The sequence below is a fragment of the Ziziphus jujuba genome, chromosome 3, assembly GCF_031755915.1.
Source record: "Ziziphus jujuba cultivar Dongzao chromosome 3, ASM3175591v1".
Lineage (NCBI taxonomy): Eukaryota > Viridiplantae > Streptophyta > Magnoliopsida > Rosales > Rhamnaceae > Ziziphus > Ziziphus jujuba.
Window position 1 is genome coordinate 6,573,399 of NC_083381.1, and position 22,529 is coordinate 6,595,927.

Here is a 22,529-nt window from a genome sequence, read left to right on the forward strand (position 1 = left end):
TTACTACATGTCAAGGCACATTGAAGTACTTTAGGGTGAAGAAAGTGAAGTTCCATTAACACTATGGAGGTTACTTCATGAAGCATGCTCTTGCTATCGGTTTTGTAACTATAAATAGCTAGGAGTGTTGTAAACAAATTTTATGTCTATTGTGTATCAGTATTTCCAATATCTTAATAGACATTACTATACTTTGTTTGTATCTCCTTTTACAACCTTTTTCATTTTGCATATTCATTAATAAACGTTAGCTTGTAGGACCACCATGTTGAAAAGGGGGTAAGTGCAAGTCAAAGTTTACCAAGGTTTGCACAATCTTTATTTCTTTACAAGAAATATTTTGTTGAATGTCTTAAAGCAATATTTATGTCTATGTTTTATGTTCCTTTTAATGTCTCTTGAATGCCTAAGTTTTGTTGTATTTAGCATAGGAATTGTCTTTTTGTTGGGTATTGATTTTGTTTTGTAAAATGGCTATATGCTGGAAATTATGTTTCCAGCCACATAGGTCTATTGTTGGGGCTGGCATATTCTGGGTTTTTAGAACTAAGTTTTGATTTTTGGATATATTGTAATATATATATAAAAGAAAATATAGCAAAAATAATGACTCAAAATGAACTTGGGAAGCTCAAGATATGCAGGTTGCAAGTTGGCATAACTGCTAAGATTTCCAGCAGTTATGGCCCATGGGTTTGAGATGAATTGGAAGCCTTACCCAATTCTTTTGGACTTGGTCTTCTCCAGATTTCATCTTTGATATTTCAACATACCACATGTCAAAATTGAAGCAATTGGGATGAAGATATCTCAGCCTTCCATCAGGTCAAAGTAGCATTAACCAATTTGATGGAGACAGTCTTTTGAAATTCAAAATCTAACCAACCTTTGCCATATTTGTGCACTCACATGTGAGTTGGTATTTGAACGTTTTGTAGGTGGGAAATTTGTATTTTTTGAATTTTAAAGACTTCTATTTGGTCTCACACACATTTCACATGTGTGAGGCAAGTTTTGAACCAATATAATACAACAATGAAATGAAAAACAAAATTAATTGTGCTATCTAGTTTGTGTGGCCTACTTTAGCATCTTCTCTTCTTCTTTTTCTTCCTTCCAAACTAAAACACTAACAAACCTCAATATTACTATACCAAAAACAAACACCGAAAACCTTCTTCTTCTTCCTTCCAAACTAAAACCCTAATAAACCTTAATATTACCATACCAAAAACAAACACCGAAAATCTGATTAAAGGTTGTGCACAAGACTAACACCTTGTGTACAACACTCTTGGTCAAGTGAACCCAAAAACCACACCAAACCTAAAGTAAATCTTCAAGACCAAACTAGTTAGTTAAAACTATGCATTGTTTTTGTATTTTCTTATAATCAATCATTGCTTTCAAAATTTTCGATGATTACACAATAAACTAGTGGCTTTTGCTAAAATTATGGCAATGGTTAGTGTAAGTTTTATAAACTCATGGCAAAACAAACAGAACCATGGAGAGCATTTTGTTAAACTAGTTTCAGCCTAGGTAAAATCAAGGTGCATGAGAAGCCTAAAAGCTTAAGGAGATGAGGATCTTAAGGAGCTTGTAACTTAGTTAAGCATGAGGTGTCAAGACATGGTTAAAACAAGCACGACAAAGTATGCCCACATGGTGACAAATCAAACCTACAAGAAGCTGCATGTCAAGCCTTGGATGAATAGTTAATGGTTAAGCAAAAGGCAATTATACATCAACTTATGTTCACATTGAAAAATTGCTTCAATCTTTACATCAAGTTAGAGTTGGTTTTGGTCATTATTACATAGCAGAGTTGGTTTGTAAAGCTATAAATAGCTTGGATTTGTAAAGCCGAATGTGTGTGTATTTTTAAATCACCATATCAAAATGAGAACCTTTTGGGTTTAATGTTGTTAGTTCCTATCAGTTCCTAAGAGTTTTGCTTCCATCTGTTCTTTTTCCTAAAGCCATAAAAACCCTTTCCAAAGTTTAACTTTCCACATTGTTAACTAAACCATGAGGTTCAATGAAAGACTAGTACCTTTGCCTTTCCAAACATTTTCTTCTTGGAACGAACTTTACCTCCCAACAGCTTTTAGCATGCTGCTATGTATTGTGCCATTATAATGGAAAAAATCATCTCAGTAAGAAAGGAAACGTAAAAGCACCAACCTTTAACTCAATTCACCATTATCAATTTATCATACTTCTGTTAGATTTTTTGAGTCATATTTGAACAACAATAAATATCAGATAACAAGAGAAAATGTACACTTTGATAAAATCTTTGAAAGATCAAATGAAGCACGCAAAACTATAAAATCTTTTTGTTCTTGTCTTTTGATTTTATTGTCAGAAAGCTCTGACTTCTTGTTGTGGATTTATTGTTCCTTAGTTTTAGCTCTTTATAATATCTTAAAAGTATTTGAATCATGACTCATTACAATTGACAATTTCTTTCACTTGACTAAAGATAGGCAATCCAATAAGCAATGTTGATATGGTAAATGTGTTGTTGTTCTTTGACCACTATAGATAAGAAATATGAGAAGAAAATTAAAAATAATTCTTATTACTCTCTGAAATAGAATACAAAAATTAAAGCTTCTCTATCTTGGATTTTCATGTGAAATCTCTCTTTTCTGTTAAACTCTCTCTTAGAGTTTGCTTACTCTTCTCTCAAGCTCTCTCTGGAGTCTTAAATTCTCTCTTGGAGTTCTTACTCAATACTCTCAACACTCCTTTCTTGGGATGAATGATATTAAGATGGGATAAATGCAATGAGAACTAGAGCCTGTTTATAAGCTCACAAGGTTAGCTGAATGTCCTAGTTTTTCAATTGGTTCTAACATTCTACACCCATTGCCTATAATCATTAAGCTAGTTTTACACTAGTAATTGCAATAATTATTGTCAACAATGGTGAGATGTGGCAGTGCGGCTGGACTTTACAATTCTCCCTTTCCAACCACATTTAAAAATTGATGGTCATCTGCCATCCAATCCAACTATGTCTCCGTACAGCTTCAACTTCTCTTGAGTAACAACTTTTGTTAACATATCTGCTGGATTATCCTTTGTATGAATCTTCATTAGCTTCAACAATTGTTGTTCTATTACTTTGCATGTACAATGATAGGGGATGCCAATGTGCTTTGTACTAGAATGATACGTTGAGTTCTTGCTCAAATCTATGGCACTTTGATTGTCACAATGTATCTTGTAGTTTGCTTGCTTGATACTCAGTTTTGTGAGAAAATGCTTTAACCACAATATTTTCTTACTCGCTTCTGTTGTGGTAATGTACTCTACTTCTGTACTAGATAAAGTAACAAACTTCTGCAGTATTGATTGCCATGACATAGCTCCCCCTACAAAAGTATAAAGATAACCTCAAGTAAATTTTCTATTATCAAGGTCTCAGACCATATATGCATATGTATAATCTTTTCAGAGTGGATCACCTCCCCCATAGTAGAAATATAGCTTTGATGTACCCTTAAGATATCTGAAATCCACTTGACTGCTTTCCAGTATTTCTTTCCAAAATTTAAAAGAAATCTACTCACGACACCTGCTGCATGACTAATGTCTGATCTGGAACATACCATTGCATATATTAGACTTCCTACTACTAAAGAATATGATAATGACATAATCTCCTTTACCTCTTCTTTGGATGAGGGGCACGATCTCTTGCTTGAATTGAAATGATTTGGAAGTGGAATGTTGACTCGTTTGCCTTTATATATGAATCTCTTTATCACTCGTTCAACATACTTGTCTTGAGATAGGCATAACTTTCTGTTCTTCCTATCTCATATTATTTACATTCTCAAAATTTGTTGAGCTAGTCCTAAGTCCTTCATATCAAAGGACTTGGACAATTCCTTTTTCAACTAACTAATTTTCATTGCATCTTTTCTAACGATCAACATGTCATCTACATATAGCAAAAGTGCAATGAAGTTTCCATTTGAAATTTTTTAAATATAAACACAATAATCTGTTGCAGTGCTTTTGTAGCCTTAACTCACCGTAAACGAGTCAAACTTCCTGTACCATTGTCTTGGTGCTTGCTTGAGGCCATACAAGCTCTTTTTCAGCTTACAAATGAGGTTTTATTTTCCTGAAACCTCAAATCCTTCTTGTTGTTCCATGTAGATTTCCTCATATAAATCACCGTGAAGAAATGTTGATTTCACATCCATTTACTCAGGCTAGGTTTAGACTTGTTATTAAACCAAAATGACTCGAATTAAAGTCATTTTTACCATTGGTGAGAAAATCTCATCAAAGTTAATTCCTTTCTTCTGATGAAATTCTTTGACCACCAATTGGGCCTTGTGTTTTAGTACCTTTCCGCTGCCATTTTTCTTGAGCTTGAACACCCATTTATTCTTTAGTGCATTTTTTCTTGTCAGAAGCTCAACCAACTCATAAGTATAAAATTTTTGTAAAGATTCCATCTCATCTTGCATTGCTAGCAGCCACTTTTTTTTTTTTTTTTTTTTTTTGGTCTTGATGGGAAACAGCTTCTTGGAAACTCTCTAGCTCTACTTCTTCAGTAAGTAGAATATACTCAGATTCTGGAAATATTTTGATGGAATCTGACCTTGCTCAGATTTTCGAACTTGTAAACCGCTGGTTTTCAGAAGGTGTATCATCATCTGACTGCTGTGATGGTTCTATCGCTTCTTGAGAGGATTGAGTCTCCTCTTGTTCAATGTCCCCTTCTTCCTCCTAGTCTGCTTCTGGCATATCTTCATGCACCTCGTTATCCACTATGCCTATTTTTTGCTGGTTCTGGATTAGAAACAAAATCCTCAACACTAGAACTATGATTAGGAGACATTATGGGTTTTTCAATGTCTTCCATTGTTTGGTTTTCATGGAACACTACGTTCCTACTTCTAATAACCTTCTTTATTTTAAGGTACCACAACCTGTATCCAAATTCTTCATCTCTATATCTTATAAAGATGCATGGAGTAGATCTTGCATCGAACTTTTGTCTAAGCTCCTTGGATACATGTATAAATGCTAAACAACCAAACACTTTTAAGTGAGAGTAAGAGGAAATCTTATCTAACCACACTTTCTCTGAATTTCAAAATTCAACGGTATTGGTAGTGATCTGTTGATCAAATAGCAGGTGGCCTGAACAACTTCTTCCCATAATGGCTTTAGAAGCTTAGCCATATTAATCACTCTTTTGACCTTTTCCATAATTGTTCGTTTCATCCTTTCGGCTACTCCGTTATGTTATAGGATGCGAGGGAATATCTTCTAATGTTGAATGCCATGTCTTCTGCACTAGGTATTGAACTTTTTAGAAGTATACTCACCTTCATTATCTTAATGGAGACATTCCAGCTTCTTTCTTGTTTCGTGCTCTATCATGGCATGAAACAGTTTAAAGTAGTCTAATACTTGGTCCTTTGTCTTCAAGAAATATACTCATACCTTTCGAGAAGCATCATCGATAAAAGTCAGGAAATATCTGTTGCACTTAGTGACTCCACCTCCATAGGACCATAAACGTCAGAGTGCACACAGAGGAACTGAAAGAAACTTTATGTTACGTACCAGAGAAGCAATGACTACAAGGATCTAGCACAGTATACTTGCAACAAGTGATAAGCTTATTCCTTATCAAAGTAGACAATCCTTTTCCACTCATATGACCAACTCTCTGGTGCCATAGATTTTGAGATGCCTTACTTTATGCAATGTTAAAGATGTCTGCACATATCTTCACATGAGTCCTGTATAATATTCCACAAATACGTCCTCGAGCAACAACTATAGCACCTTTCGTCATTTTTCATATGCCATTACTGAAATGGTTGTCATGGCCTTGTTTGTCAAAGACCGCTCCTGAAAATAGATTAAGCCGAAGGTCTGAAACATGACAGACATCCTTCAAAATAATTGTATAACCAACGTTCATTTTTACTTGAACATCACTAGTTCTCACAATCTTTGCATAACTGGAATTTCCAATCTTTACTGTGTAACACCCCGTCCCAAATCGCACCGGAATCCATGCACGTTGACCGAGGTTGACCGTTGACCGAGCGGGTTAAAAGTTGACTTTTTGTTCCAGTTGGAATTTCCAGTTGACAGGGTACCGTGGCGAAGTGCATGATGCCCCGAGTTCGTAGACTAGTAGCACGTCGAAAACGGAGCTACGGTTTGAAAGTTATGGGCAAAACAAGTTGAGGTACAAACAGTCCAAAAGGTGCCGGGAGTTGACTTTTTCTTGTGGTGTAATTTTTTTTTGACTCTTGTATGGTTGTAAATTACTCGTCGATACGAGTTCATAGACTAGCGGCACGCTTAAATCGGACATTTGGTTAAAAAGTTATGGACGTTTGAAATTCACCGGATACCGTAATATTTTATTATATCTGGCTTAAGTGCACAATGATGCCATGTGTCATCACCTGATTGGTCCACGTAGAATGAACAGTATCACACGGTGGCTTTTATTTGACAAAAATCTCGGGGAAGAGAGAGAAAGAGAGAGAGGAGAGAGAGAGAGAGAGAGAGAAACCGACCGGCCGCTGGAGTTTTTAAATTTTCCAGCCGATTCACCTTACACGCGCCGGCCAGATGGAATCCTCTCCCCATTTTCGGCAAAATCCCAAAGTTTCATAGCCATTGGCTGCCGGACGCGCCCGGATCGAGGAGGCGAAAATCGGCGGTGATTTTTCCCTCCACCGCCGGCCACCGTCGATTGACCCCTTTCCGGCCATTTTTCCCTCCACCACCAGCCACCCCTCACCACCTCCTCAAGTCCGGCCTACCCACCAAATTTCACGACCACCGGACCTCCGACGCGCCGGGATCGGAGCTTTTTCCGGCGAGGGGCCGAAATTCTTCAAACCCCGATTTCTCCGCCGTCCGGCCTCCGTTTGCCTCACCGCCGGTCCCATTGGATTCCTCTCCCCTCGATATACAAATCTGCAAAAAATCTCAGCCAACGGCCACCGCACGCGCCGCCGCCGACGACGGTTGCCGGTGACCGCGGCGGCCGATCCCTCCCGACTGTGTTCGACCTCCTGAACCTGAATCCGGCATCCATTTCCGCCAATTCGAGACGGTTTAGGAGAATTGCGAAGTCGAAACCCGAAAGCTTTCCGGCGAGATTCCGACCACCTCGGGTCCGATCACCGGAAATTAAGACCGAATCCGTGATCCTCATCACTCGAGCTTTGATTCGGTATATAAATCGTAAATTTTAGATATCGTTTGGTGTTCGCTCCCCGGGTACCCATTTGGGAATTACCCGAATAAAATATTAATATATTTGGTTGGTACTGTGGATGTTTTAGGTGCGCGTACGAGTAGTGGAGTTGATCTCGCGGAGGATCTTAGCTGATTTACGCGCTTAAGGTGAGTGGCCCACCTTTAAATATATTTTGGGCAATTAATTATGTTTAATTGGTATTTAAATTATGCTCATGTGGTACAATTTAATGATGGTTTTATTGTGATTTAATTTATTTATTATGCATGAGCAAAGTGTATTTCGGTAATATTCGTACGAGGTTTTAAGTATTATTTTCGGGCATAACTGGGTTAATTATTTTATGAAAATATTTGTTTAAATTGTATAAATTATGCCCGTGGTATTTTAATTGTTGAACCTCGTGTTACGAGAAAAATTATGATTTATTGGTTATCGATGTTTCTGTACCGTTTGTTAAATAAAAATATGTGGGATGGTATTTTGTGAAAATTTGGTATATTTCCCACGGTAAATTTTGGAAAACGGTACAGTTGGTTTAATAATTATTTTAGACGCATTCATACAGTATTGGTGTTCTGGTATATATATATGTGGTTCAGCGCGCAAGTATTATTATTTCACCTGTGAGTTGCCATTGGACCGTGGGCAGGCAAGTTTGTTATTGGCCTCAGCCGCCCCCCTCCTTGGCAGGGATGATGGTTCAACAACAGTATTGTCGGGACGCCGAAGTGCCGTTTGCAAGTTTCTCTCTTTAATCTCCCCGCCAATCGTTGCTCAGGATGCTAGGTATCGGAGGGCATCACCGGTATATGGTGTGATGCATCAAGTGTAGTTTTCAAATAAAGTTTCAAACCCCAAAGGTGTTCAAAAATTATTTATTATAAGTTATTGCATTTTAATTGTATATTGGGGTATTTATTTATTTACTGTCTCTCAAATGGTTTGATCCCTTGGTTTTCAGGAAGTACGAATATCGGGTTTTGTGAAATTGTTTTAAAAAGGGAACATTTCCAACGAAGTGATTAGTGAGAGTTTTAAGGGAAAAATTATCATTTCCAACTGTAATTATTTATTTATTAATTGTTGGTATTAATTCAATTCCCTTATTGTTATATTATTATTATTATTATTATCATTAAAAGTGTTTAGTAGTTAGGGTCACTCATTGAGATGATTAGCATCTCACGTTTTTAAGTTCCGTTCCCTTAGGTGCAAGGGGTGGTAGACGTTCTTCCGGAGCGAACCAATTTTCCACTGCTATCGTGTTTCGAGAAGTACCTTTGTACTCATTCATTTCAGTGTATTATTTCTTTCATCTTTGTTGTATTTCTGTTGACTAGCACTTCATAAAGCTCTGTATACTATTTTGACACTTATGTTTTATTTATGCACTAGGCTGCTATTATTGTTGTGAAGTGCTGTAAATTGTGGAACAACTTGTAGTTTGCGGGAGGAATAAAGGGGTGATTATAGAAGTGTGTTTTCAGTGCAGGTAAATTGTGGTAAGTCCATCCCTTAGGGGAGGTTCTGCCGGATTTTCCATAGGAGGGTTCGGTAGGGTTTCCCTGGGATCAGGGCTTGTCTAGGGTTCTGGTGAGGAATTTTGGACGGGTCCCGACAACTGTACCAAAGTCTTCTGATTTGTATGTTTTGAAGAAATTTCTATGTGGAATGACATGGTAGGATACTGCAGTATCAACTATTCATTTAACATCTTGGGTTGATATATGAAAGCATGTCTCTTCTTAGGTGGAGTAGAGTGCCACTTCTCTTGTAATAGTGATTAGTGTCTTTCCATCCTTTTTCGACTGGTTACCTTGGAGTCTTTGCTTTGTTAATGATTTCTACAGTTGTTCTTCAAATGAACCTCCAAGCCACAATGATAACATTTATATGATAACTTTCTATCATCTGTAAATCTGCCTCTGCTCTTGCTCCTTCCTTTCCCCCTATATCGACCACTTCTTTATTGTCTTCCTCTTTTTGTGACGAGGGCATGTGACTAGTCCATGCTAATGTCCTTTCTCCTGGTCTCTTCATTAAATAGGGCATCCTTAACCATAAACATCCTAGCCTCTTCATTAAATAGAGCATCCTTAATCATAGACATAGTAAGTTTGCCTTTTGGAGCCGAATTGCTAAGAGAGACTACCAGGGTCTCCTAACTGTCTGGAAGAGAGCTTATAAGTAGGAGAGCCTGATCCTCATCCTCTAGTTGGTATTCCACAGCAGATAATTGATTTACCAAGCTCTGGAACTCATTGGTATGCTCAGCTATAGAAGTTCCACTTTGTAATTTTAAATTTACCAATTGCCTAATCAATAGGGCTTTATTCTGAGCAGTCATGACTTGGTACATGTCCTCCAAAATCTTCCAAAGGACATATGTATCTATTTCCTTAGCAACATGATGGAAGACAGTATGGTCGATCCATTGTCTGGTCTGATCGATCGTTTTCCTATTTAATTTCTTCCATTCTGCTTTTTTATTGGGATTGAAGTTTACTCCTTTAACTTGTAAAGGATCAAAGAAATCTTTATAACTGAGGAGATCTTCCATTCAAAGTCTCCAAAGTGTATAATTGGTGGCAGTGAGCTTAATCATAGCTTATCAAGATGATTTTTCCATTGAACATTTTTTGTTCAATAATAGCTTGATAAAAAATAGAGTTAAATTTGGCAAAATGAGTTAACTGTAGCATTCAGAATGGTTGAAAATTGTGGACTTGACTCTTTGAAGGTCAAAATATGATTATAAAAATTTTGGGACAAAATGCAATTTTCAAAAATTTTAGGTCAACCTATAAATACAGAACGAAGGGGTTAACCTACAATTTTTGAAAATACAAAGGCTATTCTGTAATTTCAGAAACTTTTGATGACATGGCAGAATGCGTGTCAATGACGTCTGAACATGTGGCAGATGATGTGTCTTTGCGTGGCCAATGATGTGTCAAATTGCTTGGATGATTACGTGGCTGACGTGTCGCTGAGCGATGGTGATGTGGCAGCTGACGTGGTCATGTTCAACCTTCAGATGGTGCATGTGGTGCATGACTTGCTGTAGAAAAATTTTGGCAGTGCGTGGAGGAAGCGCAAGCGATGGTGCATTGCTCTCCAACATTGTTTTTCTCTTCTCGTCGAGTACTTTCACCTAGTATACTTAAATCTTTGATTTAACCAACTTTTTGAAACATCAATTTGAAGAACAGAGGTTCTGTTTTTCCAAATTTGAAAGCAAGCTCTCAATCTGGAGCTCTAATACCACTTATTGTAGTTCTCTGACCACTATAAAGAAGAAATATGAGGAGAAAATAAATAGTAATTTTTATTACTCTCTGAAATAGAATACAAAAATTTCTATCTTGAATTCTCATGTGCAATCTCTCTTTTCTGTCAAACTCTCTCTTGGAGTTTGCTCACTTTTCTCTCAAGCTCCCTCTGGAGTTTTAAACTCTCTCTTGGAGTTTTTACTCAATGCTCTCACACTCCTTTCCTGGGATGAATGATATTGAAATGGGATAAATGCAACGAAAACTAGAACCTATTTATAAGCTTACAAGGTTGGCCGAATGTCGTAGTATTTCAACTGGTTCTGATATACAACACCAACGGTCTACAATCGTTGAGCTAGTTTTATGCTGGTAATCACAGCAATTATTGTCAACAATGGTGAGCTGTGGCAGTGCGGCTGGACTTCACAAAATGATGGCTGGATTACATTAACATTTCTTCGAAGACTTTGCATAAAAGTTGAAACTTTATTATTTTATGTGCTTCATTGCTTACAATCTCCAAACTGATCCATAGGAACTGAACCAGGTCAAAGGAGTGGACAGGACCTGCAACTTTGTTATGTATAATTGTATATGAAGTTTCCATTTTTTTTTTTCTTTTTGCTTGTAGACTCCTTTTTTTTTTTTCTTTTTTTTTTTTTTTGTCTAGTATTTTGCCCTTCTTTTATTTTTTTATTTTTTTTATATATTTTCAATTGCACCTCGTCTATTAAATCTCATATAAGTTGAAGGGAAGTTTTTTTTCAGTTACAACCTCATACATACTTGTTTCACAAATGCAGTCTAATTTATTAAAATGCCATTTCCTAACAATTCATCTGATTCAACATAAGAATTAGTACTCTGAAATTCATGCTTATTAATTTTGTTTGTTGGTTTCTGTTGGTTGAAACTTTTGTTATTTTCATAATGGATAGTACGGATGCTACGAAGAAATTTATAGAGTACTAAAAACCAGGCCAATGTTTTGCTGCATATGAGTGCTGCTTGACCGAGTCATTTGATCCTAACAGCCAAGAACATCAAGAAATTAAGGTAAAAAATGGAAGAAACACAGAAAATTCCTTCAAAATATATTAAGTTTAATTGGATAGTGTTTAAAAAGCTCCATTGACACAGGCCAAAATTTAGATTGGTGAAGGTATACCAGACATCAGGATGACAGGGAAATGACTTGAAGCTTTGAAACAAGCAGGTTTTGAGTTTAGTTAGTTGCCTTTGCGGTTTCACCAAGCTACCCTTTATGGTTGAGTACTACTGCTACATGTGAAAAGATCAAGCAATCAGCTATCACTGAGTTTGCTGCAAAGAGGAGAAATGAGCTTGGTGAAACTGATGTATCAAGGTTTTATCCAATTCTAAAATTGTTAATAACGTCTTCTTTGTCTCCATATCCGAACCGACACGATCACTAACTACATTAATCTCACAAAAAATAAAAAAATAAAATTAAAAACAGCTAAGAAATTATATGACATGCACATGTCAGTTTCCCAAAGAGGCTGTGTTCCATGAAGTAGCCATTGCGTGAAGTCGTTTTTTGGTTCCCTCCAATACCAACATGAACATTTTTGAGTCCCAAACACTTGCAATTTTTTTAATCCATTTTCACATTTTCGATTGGGGGGATGAATCCATTTTGATTTATTTAAACTAATAAAAAGTTGTTTTGATAAAAAAAAAAATTCTTTTTGGGACAAATTTCAATATTGTCCCAGATAAGCAATTGATTTTGTTGAAAATATGCATTCGGAGTAAAAATTTTAAAACTTTCATATAATATTGAAGATTAGTTTGTAAATTTTAAAAGCCTAAATAAAAAAAGATATGAACAATAAATTGGTAAGTGAACAGTAATGCATCGAATTTGATGCAAAATTATTTATTCACTACAAAATGGTACAACTATTGACGCATAATTGGAGTATAAGTTGCATCAAATTTTGTATCTTTACGCTAGATTGATGCATAGTTGGAGATGTTTTAAATGAGTCATGTATATAGATGAGGAAAATAAATGGTTAAAAATTTAACTATAAATAAAATTTATTGGTTGACGAATAGATTAACATGTAAATGGGCTAAAGTGAAAGAAGAATAAAATGGTAAAACCTTAAGGTGTTAAATCAAAATATAAATGTATTTTATAAAAAAGTAAGGAAATTTATTCAACAATCTATAATGCTTTACTACAGCATCGTTAACAGTAGTGATATAACTTTTGTATTTTATATTTATTATGTTTTATGAAATTTGGTTCATTTTAACAAATATATATATATATATATATATATATATATATATATATATATATATATATATTGTTTATCTTTTTTCATGAACATTTATCATTCATATATATATATATATATATATTTGACCTTTTAAACAAAAAAAGAAAAATACAAAACCAAATATGTATATGCTATCGAACAAGCAATTGAATAGAATAATTTTTGTCATGCAAAATAAAAATTTTAACACTTGTTACCACGCGTAACGGTAAAAAAATTAAAAACTAGAAGGGGTGAAACTGCAATTTCTGAAAACATACTGGTAAAATTTGGAAATGTTGCAAAATACAGGGGTGCAATTGCAACTTTGATTTCCTTTTTCTTTTTAATTTATTAATGTAAACGTGGCATCAAATAAGTGGGTGTTTGCTGTCATTCAACTGTGGATCCTGATCCACACTGTAACACTCGCTCAAGCCCAAAATTCTCTCCCTCAATCCTTTCAACAATTTGAACACTTGTTGAGGACTTAACGAACCAACAAAATCTGAGTCCTTCTTCAACACCAAGAAAACTTTAATCTCCTTCGTCTCTCCCAAATCGAAGTAAGTTTAGCTTTTATTCCTTAATTCCAGAAAACCCAATTGATTTCTTTATTGTTTGTATGAAGCTCTTCGTTTCCTTCTTCCATTTCATGCTCAGTTACTAATATCTGAATCAGTCATTAGTAAGGACTGAATTTAGAGCAATCAGAGCTTTTATTTAATGGCTTTACTTTTTTGTTCTATTTATTATTTATTATTTATTGGTTTATTATGCTCTTTTTTTTTTTTTTTTTTTTTTTTTTTTTTGGGGGAATAATAGTTTGGGTTTTTCTTCATGCCTGCTGGTATTGAAACATTGGTTGTTTGATGCCTTTTCACCTTTAAAATGTGTAAAAGACTGTAGTTCTATTTATGTACAACTGTTTAAATTTTTGTGGTTTCATAGTTAATGTGCTTTACCATGTTTGAATGTGAAATGGGTTCATGCAATTTTAGGAATTTATGTCTATTTACTGATATTTTAGCTCACCGGCTGTTTTATACATTGACTAAGAGACGAATGTTAATTTCTACATTTAAAGGGGATCTTTAGGGATACTGTGATTGAGTACGACCCCAATGGAGGCAAAGGAAAGAATATATATATATATATATATATATATATATATATATATATATATATATATATTTGTTTTAATTTAATTTTTTACCCCAAAAAAAAAAAAATCAAAAATCAAAAATCAAACAGGCATAAATGATTTATTATTATTATTATTATTCTCTTTTCTGAATAATTTGATGTTGAATAATCTTGAACTAATTAGCAAATTGTATGAGATGATGAATTTTGGGTTTTGGTTGGGATTTGAAAGGTATTTGACAGCTAATGTTTGGCAGTGGATTCAGATGAGGGGACTGTGGCAGTGGAGAGTTCTTCTATACATGGACTTGTTACGTATGGAGGAGATACAATTGTAGAACCATATGAGGGCATGCAATTTGATTCTGAGGATGCTGCAAAAATATTCTACGATGAGTATGCACGGAGGCTGGGATTTGTCATGCGAGTAATGTCCTGTCGCCGTTCTGAAAGAGATGGGAGGATTCTTGCTCGTCGACTTGGGTGTAATAAGGAGGGCTACTGTGTTAGTATTCGAGGTAAATTTGGGCCAGTTAGAAAGCCAAGACCAAGCACAAGGGAAGGTTGCAAGGCAATGATTCATGTTAAGTATGACAAGTCAGGCAAATGGGTGATTACTAAATTTGTGAAGGACCATAATCATCCTCTTGTGGTCTCCCCCCGTGAAGCTCGTCAAACAATGGTTGGTTCTTTCATGCATTTAATAGATTTTGCCAATTCTAACCAATATTCCTACTTACTTTGCCTTTACTATTAGAGTTTCACTTTTTGTACATGCTATTCGTTACATTAGGTTGGAAGTTGCCTTTTATTTTTATATTTACCTTTCTAGGATCAACTTTTTTGTGTTTGCATTGGAAAAACACCTACAATAAAAACTAGTGAATCTTTATTTATTTATTTATTTTTTTCTGTATTAATTTTCCACATTGTTTTGAACAATTGATGTGGTATGTTTTTGAAAGACAATATAATCCTCTAAGAGTAGTGAGTTTATAATCTTAGAGAGGGAGAGTCTAGAAGCTGATAAGTCTATATAAATAATGTACAATAGAAGAATGGCATTGGAGAAGATTTGGAATGCCAAGTAATTAAGAACTGTGAATTAAATTTAGGCTTTTTTACTCTAACTTGGATTTCTCAAGATGGGGATGGTAATTACTAATGACTTTTTTTGTTTCTTGATAAGATGTTGAATTGAGTTGTATAGATATTAGATATTTCTTAAACGAAAGTTATTTGTATAATGTCCATTTTCGCTGGACACAAGCTTTAAATGTGGCCCGTGGGTCTTAGTTCAAGATTTCCGATGGTATTGAAATCTTTAATTTTATTTTGGCCATAAGCAGTTTTAATTTTGTCTTAGTAGTTTCTTGTGTAGGAATTCAATAACAATTAATATATCTATGGGACTCTTCCTTTTCATTTGAGGACAAGATTATGAGAATCAATTCTAAGAATGTGGGAATTTCATTGAGCCCTTAAGTTTGACTTAACTGCTTAACTATTGTAATTAAGTCTAACAATGATTTTAATATTCATCAGTTGGCTCCCTTTTCATATTGACTATTTCCCCTTTCCTGTTAACTACTTGGTTCTGCTTGATGACATTATATGGTTTATGTGAACGTGGAGGAAGTAACTGATGAATTTCCAATAATTATGGTAAGGAGGTTAGTGAAATTTTCTCATTCCTTAATAGGTTTATGGCTTGTGGAGAGTTTGATGTGATACTTATGCCTTTGTTTTATTTTCTGCATTTATTTTACAATTAATTCCAGCCATATTCCAATTCTTGTCAACCCTTATCAACCTTTTAAAGGTCCTATCATAAAATCGTTTGGGAAATTTACCATCAGAACAGAATCAGAACCGCAAGTTTTTTACTAGCTCCATTTTGAGATAATAACTTTGAGATGATGTTTTAGTTAGAGCATATGGTGTAAGCCTAGCAAGATTAGCCAGGTAGAGCTGTCATGTTTGATTGGAATGTTGGGAAAGAAGTAGCTAATTACTCTGCTGGTGGCATAACTCAGGTTCTTTAAGTTTGTGCTAGGATACAGGAATTTCTCGTTAATTAATTAATTTATTTATTTAATTTTTTAACTTTGAATTACTGTTGATTATGTACAAATAAGCATGCAACATTTTGGCTATTGAGGCTTTTGAGGCTCTGTTATTTACCTCTAGATTTTCTGGTGATTAGCTGGAGTTTTTGCTCAGCATGTTTCCAGAGTAGAATCTTTGGTGAAATTAGTTGCTTTTGAACGTCGAGGATTCAGGTGAAATCCACTTGATATTATTAATTCATTAATTTGAGATATGAAGTTTTCTGAGAAAAATTTCGCTAGATACAAATCTGTCACTCTGATAATAGTACAGTATTAGTTAATTTTTCATAAATTTCTCTTGCTCATGGTTCTGAAAGAGATAAGACATCTATTTTGAATAGTTTGGGCAAAGTGAAGAGCAGCACTATCTTAGTAGAATCATAGGTTTGCTTTCTTTGATGCCTTTATATCGAGCTTCTTTTTCTCAGAGTGCAACATAAGAGTTTTTAAGCCTAGTCTTTTCTTTCTTTTAAAAAATAACATTGTTTAGTGAGTTTTAGATTTTATCTTATTCTATGAGCTCATAATTTACATGAAATACATTGCTGTTCATAGAAGATCTGTTTGGCTTGATACTTGGCACTGTTACTGTCGACTATTTGAAACATGAAAAGGCCTGATACAAAATCCTAGGTCTCCTATAAGTTTTTTTTGTATAGTTTCCAACTATGTAGAGAAGAATTTGCAGTAACAACAGATAATAAATCAAATTACTTGTGGAAAAACCAGTCTATTTATTTACCTTTCCCCATTTATCTTTTTCTTTTATAGAAAATTTTCTTTAAATTTGTTTGACTGACTATATATGCTCTTTGTTCTGGCATGCTTTTATCATTCTTGCTTAGCAGCTGGAGACGGTAAGTAAATGATACAGACATGTCTGTGAAATCGTTATATCTACCATAATATAAACTAATGCTTACAATTTTGCCATGTTCTGTATTAGTGTGATATTTATGTCTAATTATTGTTTCTTTTTAAGTGATGATCTCAAGTGGTATATATATATATATATATATATATTCTCTAAATGGAATATGAAATTATCCTATTTTATGGGTATTTTATTATTTGAGGATCAAGTATGATCTAAATTTGAATTATATTTTTCTTTTCTACTACCTTTTGTAGGATGAGAAGGATAAAAAAATTCAGGAATTGACTACAGAGTTGCGGAATAAGAAACGTCTATGCACAACATATCAAGAACAGCTTACTACATTTATGAAAATTGTTGAAGAGCATAGTGACCTGCTATCTAAGAAAGTTCAAAATGTTGTTAGCAATCTTAAAGAATTCGAATGCATAGATCAGGAGCTTTCCCAACATCGATAGTCGCAGCGTTTGAGTGAGTATTTTGGCATCCTTCCTAGAATTGTTTGTCATGTATGCTCTATGCCATTTCTTTTTATGTTATGTTCTCTAAATTAGTTTGCTTTCAAGGCCATCATTTCTATGAGAGACTCATGGTTTAGCTGGTTACCTCTGTAATTACAATTTTTGAGCATTTGCATATCTAACCCTTTGCTTCTCTTCACCATACTTGTTTTTGTTATTATTGCATTTTTTATTTTTATTTTTAACCAAATGGATAGAACAATTGAAATCCCTATTCTCCTCTAGAAGCTGTGATCTGAATTGCCTTATCATTTTTGTGTGTATGATAAATCCAGTTTGCTAAAAATAAAGAGTCCAAATATCAACAACAGAAGGCAATGCTCATAAGATAATTAAATTAAGTAAAAGAGATTACTGTTTTTGTTCCATTTTGTTCTATTATTATTATTTTCTTTTTTCTCTTCTCTTTTATTTTGGTATAAACTGTATCACAAGAAAGAAAGTTGTAACATAAGAGAGGTTAAGAGATCCTCAAATGCAGTCAAAAAGACCTAAACTCTAATTGAACTTAATTACATCCTTCCAACCCATAAGAATGAAAGAAACAGGAATATTCTTCTAACACTTTTGAAGTAGAAGACTAAAGAAGTAGGAATATTTTATTTATTTATTTTATATTTTATTTTGTTTAATGTGAAATGAAACTCATAGGTAATAGAACATTCATTTTAGAGGATGAGAATGCCTCAAGAGATCAAAAACTAAAAAATAAAAATAAGAAAAAAGGAATAAAAGAAACTACCGTTGTATAAGTTTACAAGTCCTTCCAATATAAATTTAGGATAATCTTTTAATACGTTAGAAGATGATGCCCAAAGAGAGGCCAAAAACTTAATTATATCCCAAATGTGAGAAAACTAGACTTATTGATAAACTCCCTACCATTTCTTTCCGACCATATGACCCAAAAATATGCAAAATTATGCATCTCCATGAAATTTCCCCTTTTTTCCCACCAAAATTCAGAAATTGTCAATCAATAACGAATTACGAAATTTAGGTACAACCAACAAAATATAGTTTCTCTCAAAAATCTATCTAAACAAAAGAAAAGCAGCCACATCACTGTGTAAAAATAAGAGATCCCTTAGACTTTGCACATCTTGTGGTCAAACCTTCCATTTCTTTCCAACCACATTATCCAAAAGAAAGTGAACATTGCACGTATTTAAAGAATTATGCCCTCTTTCATTGATCTCTTAACCTTTTACTCAGGTGTAAACTTTTAAGTAGATGTTCACCTAACTATAAATGATTATGTTTTATTCCAGAAATTGCTAGTTATCTGAACTATATTTATTATAGTTTCTAGTGAATAAAAATTATCATCGTAATGCAATGTCTAATTACTTGTAATATATAACTTATAAATATCCTGAGTATGTTCTGTAACGAATAATAATGATTGATAATATATTATCATTAGTTGTACGATGCAAGATATCTTCAATTTTCCTGTTTCCCCACCCATTTGGCAAAACAAGTATGCCTTATTGGTATTATTGGTGAGATCACTAGGACAACTGAAAGGAGGATTAATCTTGCTGTGTTGGGGAGAAATGCATCATCTTGGTGATGTTGCTATTGGATGTACTGGAACTAGGTTTGCGTAAGTATTTAATACTGGTAGTTGTATCATAGTGATCTAGACTCTTGATTTTTCTAGAAAGCATGCTCCGTCTTCACTCTAGGTTTCTTGGAAGCTATTGCATTCAAAACGAGTGTGTTAAAACCTTTCAAACGGTTTTTTAAGCTACGACATATGGTTGCGCTCAAGTAGTGGGGGCTTCTACGTGGTATGGTAGAAAAGAGGTCATGGGTTTGAGTCTTTGTACTTGTGCTCATTAATATTGGGCCACTTTCTCCAAACTGCGCTAGACATAAAGCTATGGTTCAACTGTCTTGCAGAGTACTTTTGACAATGTTGGAGGCCCCTCCTGGCATGGGTTTCTCAACAGGTAGGGGTATTCCAGTAATGTCCAGATACAGACGTGCCCCCCATCTGCAAGCTCCTTTCTACCTTTCTTTTTTTTTTTTTTTTTGGTCCCAATAGAAGATAACGGAACAGGTTTTTAGTTTTCTACCTTTAATAATCTTCTTATTTTTTGTTCTTTTTGGGTTTAGGGTGGGTATTGGGATCTTTTGCCAACTAGATAACTGAATTAGTTTTTCATATTATAAATTCAACAAATATATTTCCATTTCTATAGTCCTTTCTGAAAACTTCCTTTGTCTTTCCTCTTTGGCATCTTTTATAATCTTCCACGGCTGTGAATTGACTAATGGCTATTTCTATAAGCAAGGTACACAAATGGAGGATACCAGTAAATTATGAATCTTAATATTTATGCGACCACTAATCCTATGTTATTGCGTCTCTTTTATTTCAACTTATGCCTGTTTAACCTTTGATAAGAAAGTTGTTCGGGAAAAAAAAAAAAAAATTATTGTAATCATTCTTTTTCTTTTATTTCAGTGCTGCAACAGAATGAAATGATGACAAAAAAAAAAAAACGAAAAGACCCAAATCATTTGTTGTATTGGGTATAAACGCAATCATGGTTGGAACTTCCATGTTTGGTGATCAATGTTCATTAGAGCCAGGATTGCACGTAAATTTAACACCTGTGGTACTTGCAAGAACAATCATGAGCATATTTTGAAGATGTAAGTGAATTTTCTACTTCAATTCGATAGGGCATGGACATAGTAGAAGTATACATGGAATTCCCTTCTTTGCAGATAGTTTATATCCAATTTGGTATAGTATTTGATTTGCTTGTATTGACGAATAAAAGAATGTAATTCAAAGAGTCAAATTTGATTGTATCAATGATCAAATTTCCAGTTATGACATTTTTAATTTAGTTTCATATTGTGATTTTCTTTTCTTTTTTGCAGATAGATTATAATATCCTTGTTAGTAGCTGATTTCCTTGTATTATAAGAAAATAATTTACTGAAAAATTTCTGTGGATATTTTATTTTTATTCTTATATTGTGGTTGTCTTTTTGGTATGTGAGCTATGAACAAGGAAGACTTAGTGCCCTACCACATGGTTTATCGAGGGTATAGTTATGGATGTAATTTTCTCATTCCATAGCAATCTTATTAGCAGTTTCCTATCTTTTCTGATATGTGGAAGTCTTTTAGATTTTCATGGGTTGATGTTTTGAAGGTTAAATTTCTTTTATTTATGAGGATAAAGTTGAAGGGCTTATTAATTAAATTTACATCATGATAAATTTACATGGTTTTTATTTTTTTATCGAAAACTTATTAATTAAAAGCACATAGAATGAGAAATCCTCAGAGAGAACTTAAACTTATCAGCTACAGTAGGTTCTTTCCATTTAACTGATTATAAGATATGGATGTATCTAAACTCCTTCGACGAAAGAAGCCCCAAACTTGATTAAACCCATAAAATCTTCAAAAAACATAGCATTTGTTTCCAAACCATAATGGACAAAACAAATTCATTATAGCACAATTTTACTAACCTTTTCCTCTTTTGCATTTTTTTATTTTTTTTTAACACTTTTTGGATTTTCAAAAGCTCTATTAAAGCATGTCCAAATTTAATCACTTCATAATGAAGGAATATGTGGCCAACAGATTCGCTGGGATGGAAGAGACAAACATATCACATGTGTTTAGCTTGGCCATGTACAGGAGGCCCAAGAACAGAAAAAAAGAAAAAAAAAAAGAAAAAAGAAAAAAAAGAAAAAAGAACCTTCTAACGTTTTGGTAATTGCATTTTAAGCTTTGTTGGTAAACAAGCCCAGTGTTCGAACCCAATGCCTGCGTTTTGGTTCAAAACGACTTGGTTCATCTTATTGCTTTAGTTATAACATGTACATGCATACACAGAAAGTAAAATGCTAATAAGCCTTACTGCAGTCTTCACAGAGCACATTCCCACGTACTTGTCCAATCCATCCCGTTCTGTGATGATGAAATTGGTCTGATTATAAGATATTTACATGTAATGATATTAATGGTCAATTTGAGATAAATATACCAAAAAAAAAAAAAAAAAAAAAAAAAAAAGAGGGTCATAGAGGAGGCAATTTAAAATTATGCCATTTTTTTTGGCCAAGTAATTTAATAGTATGTCATTAATAAGGGAGACTGCTAGAATTAAAACTTCAGGTATAAAATTAAATCTCTTTGGCAAACCTTGGGGAAGACTTTCGTAGCCCTTGCAGGACAGACTAATGGTAATTTGTCCATAGCTCTCCAAATAGAAAGCCCTATGTTGGATAACCCTAATGATAACTAACTTTTTTTTTTTTTTTTTGGATTTAATAAAGTATTATTATTTTCGATGTAATAAAGTATTATATAATATATGATTTTGACAATGGTGAATCTAGAAATTCAGTTTGGGGGTACCGTTGTATAATGAAAAATATTTTTGAAAGCAATGATAGCATAAATTGTTGCTTTGGCTTAATAATTATACGTGGAAAATTTTCAATTTGTATTTTAAATTTAAAAATAGAATTTATTTGCTATAATTTGGAAAATGCAGAATATTTTATGGAAGAACTTATTTATAGAAAAAGTTGCTTATGAGCGGCCCCGGGGTGGGTGGGTGGAATTCTCAAAAAAATACTTTATAAATATTAAAATATATATATATATATATATATATATATTTTTTTTTTTTAAAAAGAAACCAAAATGGACACTATTTAATATTTTGAGAGGGGACACTACCCTTTATGTTTAAGAGATTGTTTTTCAAAAATAAATGAATAAAGAAAATAATACAATTTTATTTTTTTTGAAGAAATCAAAATGGACATTATTTAATATTTTGAGAGGGTACACTACCCTATATGTTTAAGAGATTGTTTTTCAAATATAAATATGAATATATATTCTTATCAAAGAAAAACATCAAGTGTCTAATAAAAATAAAGGGCAAATAAACAATCGAGTAACTGCAATTTAGCATAAGTAATATTTCGTTTATACTTTTCAAGATTTGGAATAAATACAAAAATATTTCCAAGTTAAAAA

General features: G+C 33.8%; 1 protein-coding gene across 4 annotated transcripts; it reads left to right on the forward strand.

The window, feature by feature from the left end:
• Positions 1–13,248: 13,248 nt before the first annotated feature.
• Positions 13,249–20,370, forward strand: LOC107422066 (protein FAR1-RELATED SEQUENCE 5). Of its 4 annotated transcripts, none has more exons than XM_016031462.4 (4): positions 13,249–13,408; positions 14,246–14,670; positions 17,231–17,447; positions 19,974–20,370. In XM_016031462.4, coding segments are annotated over exons 1-3 (630 nt in total). In that variant the 5' UTR covers positions 13,249–13,407; the 3' UTR covers positions 17,435–17,447; positions 19,974–20,370. The 4 variants fall into 4 exon arrangements, with proteins under 4 accessions (XP_015886948.1, XP_015886949.1, XP_024931442.1 ...); XM_016031463.4 differs by having other exon boundaries at positions 13,254–13,408; positions 14,255–14,670; XM_025075674.3 differs by having other exon boundaries at positions 13,260–13,530.
• The last annotated feature ends 2,159 nt before the right edge of the window (positions 20,371–22,529 follow it).

What these genes read in the sequence shown, in the direction of transcription:
- LOC107422066 (XM_016031462.4), top strand. An exon ending in GTGAAGCTCGTCAAACAATG is followed by an intron (nt 14,671 to 17,230) that starts GTTGGTTCTTTC and finishes TACCTTTTGTAG; the next exon opens with GATGAGAAGGATAAAAAAAT.